The sequence below is a fragment of the Eretmochelys imbricata genome, chromosome 1 (assembly GCF_965152235.1).
Source record: "Eretmochelys imbricata isolate rEreImb1 chromosome 1, rEreImb1.hap1, whole genome shotgun sequence".
NCBI lineage: Eukaryota > Metazoa > Chordata > Testudines > Cheloniidae > Eretmochelys > Eretmochelys imbricata.
In genome coordinates, this window is record NC_135572.1 from 246334446 (window position 1) to 246351573 (window position 17128).

Genomic DNA, 17128 nt, shown 5'->3' on the forward strand with positions numbered 1-17128 from the left:
ACCTAAATTCTCTCTCTAGGCCTGGCTGTCTGAATTGTTCTTCACTTCCTGCCCTAAACAGTTACGTATTGCTGCTATGCACTGTTACGCTGCTGCTGTGTTTCATCTCAGAGGTGGTTAGTTGTCTGAGAGTGCAAAGTGATTTAATTTTGTATGTGTGTATATATCACATATGGGGAGAAGGAGAGAGAGAGTGTGTATTTTGGACAGTAAGTCCTCTCAATAAAGCACTTATGGATCCCCTGGGACAGTATATGTACATGCACAAGACTTTTATCACAAACTATTTCTCCCTAAAACACAACATTTCGCTGAGTATATTTTTCTCTGACTGCACTGACAGAATGCAGCTATCTGCATCCAGGTGGGTGCGCTGCCATCCAGTTTGCAGTTGTCTTTGCCTCTTCTGGTTTTTCTCTTGACTCTCTCCTCTACTTACAAGCCTTATCGACAGTTTCTCTGCTCTGAAAGTACTATCTGTTTCTTTATAATTTAATGTATCCGCTTGCACTAAACAGGGCTCCCACTTTGACAGCTTGTTTTCTGCCTCAATTGGCTCTTTCAGATGCAATGTTGGCGTTGCGTCTCTTCAGCTGCTTATGCTGGCACAAAGGTATCACCATTCTGTGCCCTCTGTCACTGTGTTTGAGAGGAGTCTGATTCTGTCCCACGGCCAATACTCTTCTTTGATAGCCTGATTTTCTATTTATTATTCTTTTATAATGTATTCATTTGCATTGCATTGTGGTGGCCCCTGCATGCCTCAGTCACAGGGCTGGTCTATGTACAATTTTTGTACCCCTTAAATTATATTGGTTTGAGGTTAAAGTGATACGACCCCCCGATAGTGTGAACAAAGTTATACTAGTATATAGATGTTAAACTCTAACCTATACTGGTATAGTCTACATGGGGAAATTTACCAGCATAACTACACCTTTATATTGATACCACTGTAACTCCACATGTAGGCTCTCTTATTCCGGAATAAGGGTGCCCACATGGGGAGTTATACCAGTATAAGTTATGGTGTTGTAATCATATTAGTATAGTTATGCTGGTAAATTTCCAAGTGTAGACAATACCTTACTCCCGTAAATGTAGAGGAATAAGTTATATCGGTATTATATTAGCACCTTTCTACTGATATCGCTGAATCGACATTAGAGACGTATACTGTTTTAATTATTTAGAAAAATCACACCTATCGTCAAAATGGTTTTAAGTCAGTACAAAAACTATGGGTAGACCAGGCCAGTGGCCGAGGCCACGCTGTGTTAGGTGCTGTACACCCACATAACAAAAATATAGGTCTGACCCATGGAGCGTATCTTTTCCGGGGGAGGGAAGGGGATTTTGAAAAGGACATGTCATCAGAATCCTGACTACCTAGAATCATCATTAGTCAGTGATGCCAATTTTAAACTAAGGCTTCAGATGAATCTTCATTACATGTTTCTGAAAGCAAAGGGCAAGAGATGAAGCTTCTTTGTGAAGTTTTATGATGTGAGTGCGAATTAACCTGACGCTTTGTTATAACGTAGAAATGTATAGCATGATTACCTCTTAAATTGAACTGCTTTGGGTGTATTATAGGCATGTAAACTTACGTATGTTGTAATAAGATACAGTGTTGAGGTTCTTTATAGTACACAAAAACAAGGAAACACAAAGGACAAAGTGTGTAATTATCTCTGAGGCTTACTAAAAGGATCCTGGAAGAAAGCAATGTGCAACATAAAACAAAGGAAAAGTTATTCTTAGTTCAATGTTTTGGCCTGCTATACGTGAAATGCATTTTGGAACATTTTCCAAAAAAGTGTAACTAATGTGAAAGCTAAATTCTGGTCTTGATTTTAAGCCTGGATCTTGCTATTTCAATGGGAGACATTTGCAAGTATTATAAAGTGGAATTTGGCCTTAAGTGAATATTAAGTGTGTGTGTACAGACATACACACTAATAAATTGCAGTATCTCAGTTATCTGGAGAAATGGCTATATTTCCTTTTTTTTTTTCTTGTCTGACAGTGCAGCCGCAGTGACATGAGTGGTGTTAACACTTCATCTTACACGGAGAACATATTTAGGAAGATTAGTTACTTGAATAACTGACCAGTATAAGTGATAAAGTATTATAAATAGAGACGGAAGGGTGTTTCTTAGTGCAATGTATAGGTCCACAAGGACTTGTATTTCTGTTGACTTTTTAGACTGAAGTTAAGTGTTTGGGGAGGTGAGCTTGTACATAAACTTGGCTATATATATGTCATGGTTTGAACATGATATATATTCTGTTTTGTTGATGAACATGGCCAAAATATACATAGAAAATATGATGCTTTCATATTTGGTGTTCTGGCAATGATCAAGAAGTGGAGTTGGGATCTTCATTGCTTGTATAAATAAGTTATTGTACTGGAAAATGTGTCTGAGGAAAGATTAAAACAAATGATGCTAAACCAAGATTCTTGACAAAGTAGCCTGCAGCATGATGAGGCCTTTTTGAGACCTTTCCTTTTAATGTAAAATACAAAGTTTTCCTGAAGTAAACTAATTCCAGTACCAACAAGCTTTTCTGAAATACATGGGGCCAGATCTTCAGTGTATGCAAACTAATGGAGAGCTATCCGTCTCTATCAGTGGAGGATCTGGCTCATGATTCTCTGGAAAACTAGGGGTTGAGCCAGCAAACTGCTAAGCATTCTGGCCATGATCCAGCAAAGTACTTATGCATGTGGTTTATTTTAACTATTTGAATAGTCCCATTGACCCCAGTTTCTAGGTTACACATCCTTTTCAAATGTATCCCTTTTTAAAAAGCCCTGGCAGTCTGATGCAATACCCAAATGGTTTAACTAAGAATGAATATGAAAATGAATAATAGTCCACTGTTCAAAATTAGTAAGTATTCCCTAGATGTAATTTCTGAATCTTTGTCTATTTCAGTGTAGGTTTCTTACCACCTGTTTTAATGTCTGTTTGTTTGGATGTGAAGTGTGAAAATATATATTAGATGAGTACTAGTCACCATACATTTGGTTTCATATATGTATGTTAGGTGACCAATTTTTCACCTGCAATTCTAAAGAAAAAAATAAGAAAGATAGCTGATAAAGTTAGTGGGACTGGTATGCAGTCATTGGTATCAAAAGCTAATTAATGCCACTAATGTCTTTTTTAAAATTGCTGATGTGGTTGAAGTTCCAATATTGTGCTAACAATCTCATGTGATGTAATTTACTCCATTTTCCTCACAGCAATTACTGGGAGAGCTTTCAGAGGTAACACAAATTGCTATTATATGTTACTGACTTTCTAAAATGTCTCTTTGTAGGCTGAATCTTTTGGGTTGCATTGTTTCAAAAATTCAGTAGTGCATACTTGTTTCTGTCATAGTGATAAATGAAGATTAACCCGATGAATGAGTTGAAGAGGTCTTCAAAATACTTCAGTTTTTTTTTTAAATTGAGTAAACTCAGTTTCAGTACAAATTGGCTTTAGCACATGATTGCACAAATTTTGGGCTATGTTTTATGTAGTTCCACTTATAAATGTAGAACTTGAATGGTTTCCCCTGTTGGATTATGTTTTCTTTCCAAATATGAAACTGATAGTTGATCTCTTCTATGGGCATAGCACTTGTGGGATGTCTCGTTTGACAATGAAATTGTCCAGGGATGTCAAATAAGAGTTATATCTGGTATTTAGTAATCCTGCATTGGGGTTTGATTGTGGTGGTGATGAAAGTTGATGTTCTGCTTTTTAGTGAACCATTCAGTCTCATCAAACCAGTAATGCTTTTCCCCCCTGTGTTAAAAGAAAATATGAATCACATTGTGGGGATAGCAGTTTGGCATTTTTAAATCTGTGAGCATAATTTAATTATTTTTGAATTTCATTAAAACATTTTACACCGATACTTATAAAGTTCTTAAACTCATTAACTCATCTGTTGATGTATTAATTTGCCACCTCATGTTTCACTTAAAGAGTAGCTTTCTGGGGTATACATTATTCTGTTTGTTCTTTCATATTCGTATTCCACTTTTGTGGTGATTGTTATATTTTTAAAGGCAATTATTGGCATCACATCCAAATGCTATAGCACAATTAATGTCAAGCATATGATTCCTGTAAGCTTCCCACATTGGATTACACAAACCAAACAAAAAATAATTGTAAGGTAATATATTAACCAATAAAATTGCATGAAACAAAGTAAAATTCTTTTATGGGGAACATATTTAGGAAGATCTGTTAATTTAATAACTGACCGCTATAAATAATGCAACAGAGAAATAGAGGAGCATTTCTCAGTTTAATCTATTAGCTTTGAAACCAATAGGACAGATTCTGAGCTGTTATAAATCAGCATAACTCTGCTGGAGCTAAACCAATTTGCACTCTCTCCAGATCTGGGTCTGTACATTTTTGGGTTAAATTTCTCCGTTTTGGCATTCACGCATAGGAGCAGCTGGTTAAAATGAATGAAAAGTCGAATGTTCAAATATTGTTAAGGCACTGATGTGTGCTAATATTTTAACACATGGTTTCCACAAAGATTTCCCTACTTAATCTGTGATAAACCCACCTGTCCTGGGGGGATGGAGATATGTGTCCCAGGAAGGATTGAGGCCTGGGGAGTTTACTCATTTGTTTTGTCCGCTAAAAATAAAACAACTTCTCATGACGAAGAAAGAAGTCTTCGCTACTTTATATTAAGATATACCGCTAGAAATGTCGATACTTTGTTCCTGCAAACTGTTCGGAGTATATCGCTAACATACTGCATTGTTCAGCTTGTACAATTTGCAGGGGACATGGCAATGTAGATTTTGTATAGGATTGCTACCCATCCGGTTTTCACCCAGGCAGTTGGCGTTTTGGCTTGTGTGTCTGGGTGCCATTTGACAACCCCTGATGTCCAGGTTTTCGTCTGGGTGGGGAGAGGTGGAGCAGGGGGCGGGGCCTTGGGAGAAGAGGCAGAGCAGGAGCGGGGTCTCAGGGGTCCCATTAGAAAGGGGGCAACCCTAATTTTGTATGAGTATCTAAATGTATCTTTCCTGCAAACCCTTTTGGAAAATACTTGCCGTTTAGTATAATCTGATACATTCTAAAAAATAAATTGCTTCTCAAAATTGTTTTTGAGCCAAATAATACATCACAGCTGCAAGAGTTGATGTAGCATATTGTGGGAGGTGGATCAACACAAAGAGGCAGGAAAATAACCGCAACGCTTCCCTACAGTTCGATGTAACAAACACCCACGAAGGCATCACTGTGTTAAAGAAACAGATTTAAATCATAACACAGTTGAAAACACGGTAGAAATGCGGAGTTGTTTAAATACAGATATGAGTTTTTGCCTACACAAGCTAAAGAATGTGTGATGTGAAGCTTTTTTCCTGTGAGTCTCCAGAGAAAACATGTGACGTGCACATTGTTCTGTAGTTAAACTTGTTCAGACTGAGGCAGGCTGAACTGCAAAGTTCAGATCTGGGCCCACGCTTCGTCAAAGTTTAGGGATGTTTAGATGTCTTTCCGAAAGATATTTACTAACCAGAAGTTGTGGGGGTGGATGTACAGCTGGATGACATTTTTCTTCCATAACCTTTTTTCAGTGAAAAAATAGAGCTTCAGTGACACCAAAACGTTTTTGCAGATGTCAATTTTGCTGAATTGTTTGTTTTGAGGAAAAACACCCCAAAAATCTGAAAAATTGAAATGTTTTGGTTTGACATGTTTGAAATTAAACCTTTTGATTTTTTTTATTCAAAACAACTTTTCAGTTCAAAATTTCCTTAAATTTTATTCATAAAAAAACCTACAAAATATTAAAAGTGCACAGAATCAAAACAAAAGGTTTCATTTTGAGTTGAGTGAAACTTTTCATTGGGCCTAAAACAAAACTTCTTTTAAAAAAAACTTCCTGACAATTTCGAAAAATGTAATTTTTGGTTCAGTTGGAAATGACTTCCTCCCCACTCCCCCAGATTGCCAATGAACCAAAAAATCCACTATTCATCCAGCTCCAGGTAGGTATAGGAATCACTTGGTGAAAGTTATGGCCTATGTTTATGCAGAAGGTCAGACTAGGTAGTCATAATGATCACTGCTAGATGTGGGGTTTTGCCTTGGGCTGCTGCAAACATAGGAGTCAACAGCAAAGTGCAGATTAAAGGCAAACTTTCCCAAGGCTTGGGTATGTTTGGACCTAGGATTTTCGTTTACCTAGCTCTCGTACATGTTTAATCAGGTAAACTCCAGATATTCATATGTCTAAGAGGCCACTCAAAACCTTCACATAACAGGAGTTCTGGATTTAAAAAACTAATTTTAGACAAATTTTATATTTGGAGGAAAGAAATGAGTTCTGTATAATCAGTATTGGGATGGCACCATGCCAACTGCCTAAAACGTTCTCTATGGAAGAATGCATGGCGAGAGAGGCCGTGGACATCTAATGAGACAGGGTATATAAAACCATGCAGGCAACTCGAAACAGATGTGGATGGAATCTGCTCATAAGTTTGGCCCTCTTACCCAACTGTGGCACTGGAGAAAGGAGATGTTGGTGATGGTGTTGGGATAATCAGAGTTTATCCTAAATAGTAAGACAGATGGAAAGATGGACAACATTGAGAATATTGATGGCAAAGTAAGTTTTTGGGAAAGTGCAGCTGTATATCTGACAAGTAGTATGCCTTTCTGGGGTGAATTGAGCTTGCTGACTGCAACGTACCCAGGTGCTTTCCTGTAGAAGGTTTGGCTTTTGAACACTGAGGGATTTTACTGTGCAAAGCTAATTATGTGTTTGCATCTCTTCAGAAACAAAGGATGGATTATGTTCTGAAACAACCCGATCCCAGTCCTGCTGCTCCATCTCCACCTCTGACACCAGCTCCAGTTCCTGTCCCTCTCCCTCCTAGTGCACCAGCACCTATTCCAGTTCCTTTGCCAAAAGCACCAGGAACCATTAGCCGCCAAAGCAGCACCTCTAGTGAGAGCAGCGGTACCATTATGCGCGACAACCAGAGACACAAACAACTTCCTGTGGATCGTAAGTTTCTTCAAAATGGCCAGAAAAGCTATTTTCCTGCCATTTCCATCCATTGTAACATTTTAAAAATCACACTTTTCATGTTGTCATTTGATATCTGGCTTTTACCATAACTTTTTTAAAAAATGATCTTTCCATGTCACCTAGTGCAGTGAACCTGTCTAATAACCCAAGCTAAGCAGGTACTTGAATGAAAGTCGTCTGAGGAAAGTAGCTCAAGTAGTAGATGCAAGAAGTGGTGATTGGGGATTCTGCCTCCTAATGTGTAGTAGCCTGATGCTATAATATGATAAGGAGCAGTGGTGGAGATACTGTCTTTCAGATGAGACAAAACTAAGGTCACTTCATATCATTAAAGACCTCATGACACTTATTGCAAAAGGGTGTTAAACTGTCTGTGTGTTACAGGCTACTTCTACGCTTACACATGTAGCTACGTGCCACAGTGAAAGGCAGGCTGCATACACAGTTGTCACTGTGTTGTGGATCTACACGCTGCAGTGAAAGGCTGTGGCAATGGGGAAGGTCTGCAGTAGTAGGCAGGCATTAGGGAAAAGGCCCTGGCACTGAGGAGGCAGTGAGGAAAGGGTCTGGTGGGGGGAGGTGCAGGGAAAGGCTCTGGTAGCACCAGTCTTTCCTCAATGTCTTCCCCTGCCACCTCCCCTCGCCACCAGCACCTTTCACTGTGGTGGGGAAAGGCTCTGGCAGCAGGGAGGCAGTGGGATACTAAAAATAGCAGCCCAGATGTGAGAAGCACTGCTCGGGTGTGGAGAGAGCCATGTAGATCATGCTCCTCGCCTAAGTCATGTCTCACTGCTGTTTATACCCAGGCTAGCTGGGTGTGCTGTGTCTGTTCTGTACACGCTGATGTAAGTGTAGACGTAACATCAATACTTATATGATGCCCATTTCCGTAGTATCAGAATGTCTCACAATCCTTAGTGTATTTGTCCTCACAACACGCCTGTGAGGTAGGGATGTGCTGTTATCACCCATTTTACAGATGGGGAACTCAGGGATTAGCAGGACTAATTTGCCCATGGTCACACCAGAAGTCTGTGGCAGAAACAGGAACTGAACTAGGCTTTCCTAAATTCCAGATTAGCATCCTAACAACTGCACCACCATCCTTCCTGTGTCTAACCTTGCTGTCACAACCAAATTTCAATTCAGTTAATTATATTATGCCTACATATATGTTCTTTCATTTCAATTGAATATGTTGTTCTTCATATCCTGACCTGAACTGTACAACAACTATTATCTCCAACCCCAGAGGTAGCTGTATATTAGCGGTAGAAAAATGTGATCCTTATGTGTTATTTTGGGAAAGCCTTTGGAGTCCTTTTTGAATAGAAAACATTATAAAAGTGATTGTGATATATTTGAAATAATAATTTAGTATCAGTCTTGATGTATGTTTGTGTTCAGATATACAGCAGTGGTTTCCAGCATGCGGAGTGCCGTGCTAGTATTCTGGGAAAAGTTACCCTTTCCTTTAATGCACATGCTTGCTGCTGTCCTTGTTTTCAGCATTTAGCAAGCACTTGGGGCTCTGTGACAGGAGGCAGAGGCTAAAACTGAAGAAGAACAAGCAAGGCATTAATTTCTTATACTTCCCTGGCTTGACTGAGAGTACATGGCCTGAAATTATGGCAGCTCTTTAACAAGAGCTCCCTGGTAATCAAGGAAGAGAGAAGGAAAGAGGTTGGCAACCACAAAACTCACCAAAGATGTACATTTACCGATGACATTTCCAAGACCTCTTTCCCTCTCAGTTAGGACTTTTTCTGTAAGGGTACTTATGTTATACTAGTTACAACACTGGGTCTGTTTTGAAGAGAAGACCTAAAATTATCAAGGAGGGAACATTTTTCAGAAGTGTCTTAGGCATCGCATGTAGGAGGCTGAACCTCAATGAATCTATAGGATTTAAGCTAGCTCAGTTTTAAAAATGGGACTTAGATGCCTCAGTCACTTATGTGCTTTTGAAAATGTTACCCAGGGTCTAACCATGTCTCAGGCTAAGGCCCCAGAAAGATCTGCCAAGGCCTTGGCAAGTTTGAGGTTTTGAAAGTTTGCATTACAAAGTAGGATCCATAATCTAACTGAAGACAAGCCTGTAACTGAGTCCCTTAAACATGGTTGAAATTGTAGCATAGACAGGCCCATAAGTGAACTTCAGTATCTCTACCAACCATTCAAACCCGTATGTCAGGAGATTAGGACCAGGGAACAGTTCACACTGCACTTTATCTAGAACATGACGCTGCATCCACTTACATGGATGTTCTCTCAAGTTCTGCCCAAAACAGTGTCTTCAATGGCATTTCTAATGACTACTGCTGTGTCCCTTACTGTGTACCCCTCGAATCAGAAGGGTTTTTATAGTAACATAATTCCAATAATTTAGCAGTTTTACATATGCCTAAAACCAGCACTTTAATAGTGTAGTTTAGAAATCAGACACTCTGATTTCTTTCCCCAGAACTGAAGAAGAGCTCGGGGTAGTCTGAAAGCTTGTATCTTCCGCCAGCAGAAGTTGGCCCAATAAAAGATACAACTTCACCTATGTTGTCTCTAGTTTACAAGTAACTGTTACAAGCTGAAAAGATGATATTGAAATAAGATCTTGAGTGATTTGGCTGTTTGTGGGTTGACAGCTCTTCCCTTTTTTTCCTCTCTGGCATGGCAAAAAATCCTAGCAACATTTCTGGTAAAGTTGTACTAATTAATGCCCATGTTTAGTTCTCTGAGATAGCTCTCCCTTCCATGTTCTGAATAAACAACATTTCTGAGTCTGCAGAGCTAAATCAATAAGGCATCTTTCGCTTGACCTGTTGAGACAAACTGTAGTGCACTTTGAACTTAACTTCACTGTGGCCCATTATGTCCTTTCCTTCTGGAAGAGACTGACTATTTAAAGAGAAGCTCTAAGAACTAATTTAGCCATTAACTAGTGGGGCCAAAAGGATGTGGATACAGTGTCCTGCAGAAATATTACTTCAGCAATGAAAATACCTCAGAGTTAAGCCTTTCTCTGCATTAGCTGTCATTATTGCCACAAGGTAATATTGCACCTATACTATGAACTAGATCTACAGTTTCATTTTGGGGACAGTTTGTCAGTTTCTGCATCTATCGGAATAAGTGATTTGTCACTTAAAGGGCAACAGAGATGCTGGCTCATAAGCATGAGGCAGGTCTTCAGTCCTTAGAGAATAATTGCAATACTTCCTTCCTCTGAGGCTGTGTTCTGAGTTAGTGTTCCCAGCTGAAGCATATAGCCTTCCAGAGATGTACAAATTTCCGTTACAGAATTGACCCAGTGCACATCTGGTTCAGCTAGCTGTACGCTTGAGGCCAATGCTGGAAGCTTCAGAAAAGCAAAATTTTGTTGGGTGGAAATGCTAGAGAACTTGGTAAATTTCATGCTAATTTCCAATGACCCTAAGCACCAGTATCTCAGTAAGATTCACTAAATACCCCTAAAAATTTCAGCAGTGATACCATTTAAAATAAACAGAAACAAACCACTATTTTGCTCTGTCTTATAGTTTGTATCTACCTCTTCTCCAAAACACGCATTGGGAAAGTGGATTCAAATAGTGACAGTCACTTGCAGAAGGAATGCAGTGAACCCTAGGGATGGTCAAAACTTTTCCGTCTGAACTGTGTTTCAACAGAAAAATTGTGTCCGTCCCCTCCCCCCCCAAAGTGTCTGTTTCACACAGCAAATGTCAATGTTTTGTCAGAAAATTAAATGGCCCCAAACCAAAGTATGTTGATTTGGAATTGCTGCCATAGTGCCTTATAGGAATTGTTCAGCTACTGCAGGTTCGTGCCCCTTCTCATTTACAGCCTGGGCTCTTACACCTCCCCTGCAGCAGCAAGGTCTCTTCCCCCCGGCCCTCTTTTAGGTTTTTGGCTGAAATTTTTGCAGAAAAAAACTATTCTGTGGAAAATTAAACAAAAGTGATTTTTTTTTTTTCATTTTTGTCAAAATTTTCCATGGAGTAGAAAAAAGTATTTTTGACCCTCTCTAGTGAATGCTTTTTTTGTTTTAAAAATGGAGCGTGGTGGTACTAAGAACAAACATGCTTTTTTCCCAAAAGCATCTTTTAAAAAGCCTTAAAAATAGATTCCCTGTTGTGTTCATCTTTTTTGTCTCTCTTTTTAGGTAGGAAATCTCAGATGGAGGAGGTACAGGATGAGCTTATTCACAGGCTTACCATTGGCCGGAGTGCTGCCCAGAAAAAGTTCCATGTGCCACGACCAAACGTACCAATAGTTAATATCACTTATGATTCCTCTGCTGAGGATGTGAAAATGTGGTTGGAGTCAAAAGGATTCAGCCCAGTGTAAGTCTGAGGATGAACTTGGGGAAACACTTATTTCAGAATATAAAGGGAAATAAACTACAATTTTTCAAAAGAGACTAGGATTTTGACTGCCTAACTTGTGGTGTTTTCCAGCAGTCTGGTTTTCAGAAAGTGCTGAGCACTCGCCCTCTGAAAATCCATTCCCCTTTTAATAAGAGGTCTTAAATTAAGCCCCCAAAATATTGAGGCACGCAGAACCACAAGTCACTCTTGAAAATGTTGTCCACGTTTACGCTGATTCTAACAAAAGGAGATCAGATTGCACCCTGCTGTTGGTGACTGACTTCCATCCTAGTAACCTGTAAATCTCATCTTCAAAATTAGAAACTAATTTCACCCAAAATGGGCCGAGCACTGCAAGGCGCTGATTTTTTACTATAGGGTTCCACTTTAATGGGTGGTAAGGACACTCAGCTCCTTGCAAAGTCAAGGAAAATATAAGTGGATTTGACCAGTTTTGAGGTACTAATGTTGAGTACTTCAGCATGTAAAGCTTTTGTCTTAATTTAATAATCCTATTTGGGATAATTTGGGGAGAAAATGGCTCATGTTTCTCTCCCAAGTGGTGGATTTTTATTTTGCTTCTCACAGAACTATAAAATCTTATGATGTTCACTCTCTGCTCTGCCTTCTTTAGGACTGTCAATAGCCTTGGAGTGCTGACGGGGGCTCAGCTTTTCTCTCTCAATAAGGATGAATTAAAGACTGTTTGTCCTGAAGGGTCTAGAGTCTACAGCCAAATTACTGTACAGAAAGCTGCATTAGAGGTATGTCTAACCCCTCTTCTCAAAATGGTGCATACTAGCTGGTAACCATGAAAAATTCTTAGGTTGGTAGGGTTTCCAGTCTCTAATCATTAGCAGTTAGGATGAGATTTTCAGGGGTCAGATTATCCTACACCTACTGTTAGAGTTCTTATGCCTTCCTCTGGGGCATTTGGATGCTGACCATTATCAGAGGTTAGATGGACCACTGGTCTGATCCAATATGGCAATTCCTATATTCTTCGGACTGTAAAATCAGAGGTGATTCCTCCTCATTTTGTCCTTCTCTCCTGTTCTCTGCTACCTTCCTCTTCCTCTTCCTCTTCTCCCCATCCTCTAGTACAGTGGTTCTCAACCAGAGATATGTGTACACCTATGAGTACACAGAGGTCTTCTGAGTGATACATCAACCCATCTAGATATTTGCCTTGTTTTACAACAGGCTACATTAAAAGCACTAACAAAGTCAGTACGAACTAAAATTTCATACAATAACTTGGTTATACTGCTCTATATACTATACACTGAAATGTAAGTACAATATTTATACTCCAATTAATTTATTTTATAATTATATGGCAAAAATGAGAAAATAAGCAATGTTTCAGTAATAGTGTGCTGTGACACTTGGTATTTTTATGTCTGATTTTGTTGGCAAGTAGTTTTTAAGTGAGGTGAAACTTGAGACTATGCAAGACCAATCAGACTCCTGAATGGGGTACAGTAGTCTGGAAAGGTTGAGAGCCACTGCTCTAGCAGGCTGGAGCCATTACAGACTGAAATTCTCCCTTTCTGCACTCTCCCCACCATTACATTCCACCCACTACTGGGTCAGTGTTTGGAAGGACAGACAGACTTGGTGCATTTTGTAGTAATGGTAATGTGTGCTTATAGCCAGCCATTTTGCATAGATAATCAAGAATGTATTCCTTCTTAGAAGGGATCAGTTGAAGATTAAGAAACGTGGTAATGGTGGTGAATAAAGGCTATCAGATCACTGTGGAGAATCATAAGTAATTATTGATTGACATTTGTGTGTGTTTATACACATCCCCTCCCCTCCCTTACTCCCCCATGATTTGTAACTTTATAAAGCTTGACATCTACCACAGCTTTTTGTGATAGAAGACCCCATGAATAAATTTAGATGGGAAATTAGAAGAAGGTTTCTTACCACTAGAGGAGTGAAGTTCTGGAACAGCCTTCCAATAGGAGTAAAGGGGACAAACAACCTAACTAGTTTTAAGATGGAGCTTGATAAATTTATGAGCAGGTTTACATGATGGGGTTGCCTACAGTAGCAGGGCACTGGATTCGATGACCCAGCAGGTCATTACCAGTCCTGTGTGCTGCGTTCCTGTTTTCGGATGTGCTAAGCATTCCTATCTGTTAGAGTTGTGGGTGCTCAGCACTTTAGAAAATCAAGTCCAGTGACACCTGTTTCCCTTGGATTGGATTGATACCACCAGCTCATTTGGCATAGGAAACCAAACATCCATCGGATAGTAATGACTTCCAATCTCTATCTTGGTCATCTTGTTTGAACTGGTAAACTTGAGGTGAAATGTTCCTTTACCAATCACCAGAGCCATGCATGCCACTACCAATGCTGGCACTGTGGGAGGCAGTCTCAGCAGAGAAGCAAACAACAGAATGAGCTGTGGAGACCAAATATAAACCTGAAAGCGGTGAACTGTCCAGTTCAGGATTGAGGCAAATTAGCTGGGCAGTATTGGCAAGTAGGCACTGTTGCTACTCTATGTAATTTTAGTCTTTCACCCTCAATCCAGCACTTGAAAATGACCACAGCCAGAATGACTATACTGGCAGAATGCCTTGCTCATTACATGTATTATATTTTTGTGTTTTACTTACTTTGCCTATAGCTTCTATACTTTTATTAGAAAATAACAAATCCCCCAGTCTGAACCACTTGGATGTATATGGGAGGGAATAAGTTACTTAAAATGAATTATACCCACATTTACTTTTACTATGCCTTTTTTAATGTCAATATGTTTTGGAAATCATCCTCTAAGGAAACGTACCCAGCTTTAAAATATCATGTTTATTACACAAGATGATTCAGACACTTGGCATATGAATAACACACCTGTAGACATCCACACACCTCACAGTTGTTACAAAGTTACAAATACTAGTTTGATGGAGGCAGTCAAGGAAACAGGAGACTTAAACACTGATTGTGAAAGGAATCCCCCTGTTAATAGTTATACTGTCAAAGGGCATGGTGGTGTCCTATAGGGTATTAAATTAACTGTGGACATGCACTATAAGCAGATGTCGTCTTTATTGTTGCAAATAGCTAGGAAAATATTCTTGTGTTCAATGGAAGTTAATTTGAAAATTGAACATGTATCAGGTTAGTAGAAGTCTCATTCTCCCTCTGTGTTTTGGGCTTTTTTTGCTTGGCTTTGGTTTCGGTTGTTTCTTCATTCTGCGGGAATTTGAGTGGTCAAGGCTTGTCTATTAAGATTATCTGCAAATGTTAATATGCAGGTATTGGAAGTTTAACAAGGAGGTTGATCTTTTTTGTTGGTTTCTGTAAGTCTTAATTAAAATTCAGTCTCCACTTTATCATTTGACTTTTAACTTATTAAATTAAAAGTAATCTTTTTTTTTTTTTTTTTTTTTTTTTTTTTGGGACGATGTGATGCTTTAACCCCTCTACTGATGTCTTACTGGGAACATTTGAACACACTGAAGGAGCATGTTTTTTTTCTGTGCTTGTCTGTCCTGCCTCCAAGAGCATGTTCTTACGTAAATTGCAGAAAGCAAGTCTGTTTGCAGTTGAATGGCAGTGGCCATTTCTGAAACATTATCTGTACACCAGCTAACAAAAATGAGCTGTTTTGTTCTTAAAAAATAATAAATGTTATCACTCAAACTGGAAGCAATTCAAATAATAGTTCATAGAGCCATGTAAAATTGTTAAACCAGTGTAACCCATGACATACAGATTATCTAAGCACAATTAACTCTTTTTTATAAATGTCTGACTAGCCATTGGGTTATGAGTTTACCCATACAGATCTAGCTAATATATAGAACAGATGATTAGATTCCATGTACTCTAGATTTTGCATCCTGTGTCTAATACTTGTGACCTGTATATCAGAGGAATTGACTGACTCTTAAGTCAGTGCAGGTACAAATAACATCCCATGCTGGACTAAGTCTGGATCCACCCAAACAAATTCCTCTCCATGCTTGTCCTAAGCTTGCTCCTTGATCTGTGTCCTTTCTGTGATGCAGGGGCGCTCCCAAATCTGTGCCCCAGATCCAGGGAACCAGCCTTAATCCACCTCTGCATAATGACTAATTCTTCAGTTAAGCAGTGAACTAATGCCTTAAACTTAGGCTACTGTAATTCACTAGTTGTACCCGCAGGAAAAATAATATGCTAAGTGCAACAATTTAAATGTCTGTCTTGCTTTATCTTCTGCTGAGCTTTTTTTGATCAGTCCTCCACTGCTGAGTGAGCTGAAAATCCTTCATTCTCTCTTTTGAATTAAACCAGAATTCAAACGTGGAAGAGAAAGCAACAAATGTTAAGGCTTTCTGTGGCCACCACATAAACATGGTCTAAAGAGAGTGAAAATCGAGGAGAAGAAGGTGTCTTGGATTATTTTCTCCCTTGGGGGAAATAAATGGTTTCTTACAAAATTTGTTACATTGAATCAATTTTTTTCCTATTTGTTTTTAAATAAAAAAAAAAAATCTAAAGAATGGAAAGCATAATTGCTGTTCTTGAGCAGCGTGCTGTAAAAAGAATGGCTCTCTGCCCCAAGCAAAGTGCCTGGAGTTGTGAGATCTGGGTTTTGTTTGTGGCTTTGCTACAGACTCCTTGAGTGACTTTAGGCAAATCACTTTGAGTTCAACTCTCAGCTGTGCCCGTACAAAACTTAAGCACTGTGGAGAAAGAGGTGCTGATCACAGCTCCCTGGTGGCTTTCTGCCCAGTGTCAGGGTAACAAATACTTCAAGGGGTCAGTGTGCCTAAATAGAAGAATTAGACACCCCACCATCCTCCCCGAATGGAAAATGATGCCTGATTTTTCTAATCTGCACATCATGTTGCCCAGCAGTTAGCTCATGCAAAATAGTTTATTGGATAATACCCTGTAATCAGTCTAACTTGGCATAAATTGTAAAGAGCTGTAATTAAGAACCAATTGAAGAATTGTTTACCTATCCTTTGCATAAGGAAACTGTTGCTAGCCTCATATGATGCAGACTTCCTATCCGTGATGAGGAAGATTAAGATTCTCCTAGTTCTTAAGGAGAAAAGGAGGACTTGTGGCACCTTAGAGACTAACAAATTTATTTGAGCATAAGCTTTCGTGAGCTACAGCTCACTTCATCAGATGCAAGGCCTGTCCTGTAGTAGGTAACTTCTGGGTACTCTTGTACTCTTCTGGAGCAAATGCGGTTGTATCGTAGAGCTTGGCTGTAGACAATGGATCATGTGTTGTGGTCTGGATGAAAACTGGAGGCATGTAGGTAAGCATAGCGGTCAGTAGGTTTCCGGTATAGGGTGGTGTTTATGTAACCATTGCTTATTAGCACCGTAGTGTCCAGGAAGTGGATCTCTTGTGTGGACTGGTCCAGGCTGAGGTTGATGGTGGGATGGAAATTGTTGAAATCATGGTGGAATTCCTCAAGGACTTTTTTTCCATGGGTCCAGATGATGAAGATGACATCAATGTAGCGCAAGTAGAGAAGGGGCATTAGGGTCTAGGATTCCAGCAGTTGACAAGAACGTGTGAGGAACAGTAGGGGTGTGTTCAACTTTACATTACGATCCCCTAATGTCTACAGCCACGCTCTACGATACAACCGCATTTGCTCCAACCCCTCAGACAGAGACAAACACCTACAAGATCTCTATCAAGCATTCT

General features: G+C 39.4%; 1 protein-coding gene across 2 annotated transcripts in view; it reads left to right on the forward strand.

The window, feature by feature from the left end:
• Positions 1-17128, forward strand: part of EPS8 (EGFR pathway substrate 8, signaling adaptor) — a 64837-nt gene that overhangs the window by 45424 nt on the left and 2285 nt on the right. For both annotated transcript variants that reach the window (XM_077807488.1, XM_077807487.1), the window contains 3 exons: positions 6830-7061; positions 11242-11422; positions 12081-12210. In XM_077807488.1, coding sequence (XP_077663614.1) covers positions 6830-7061; positions 11242-11422; positions 12081-12210 — 543 coding nt within the window. The remainder of the gene's footprint in view (positions 1-6829; positions 7062-11241; positions 11423-12080; positions 12211-17128) is intronic.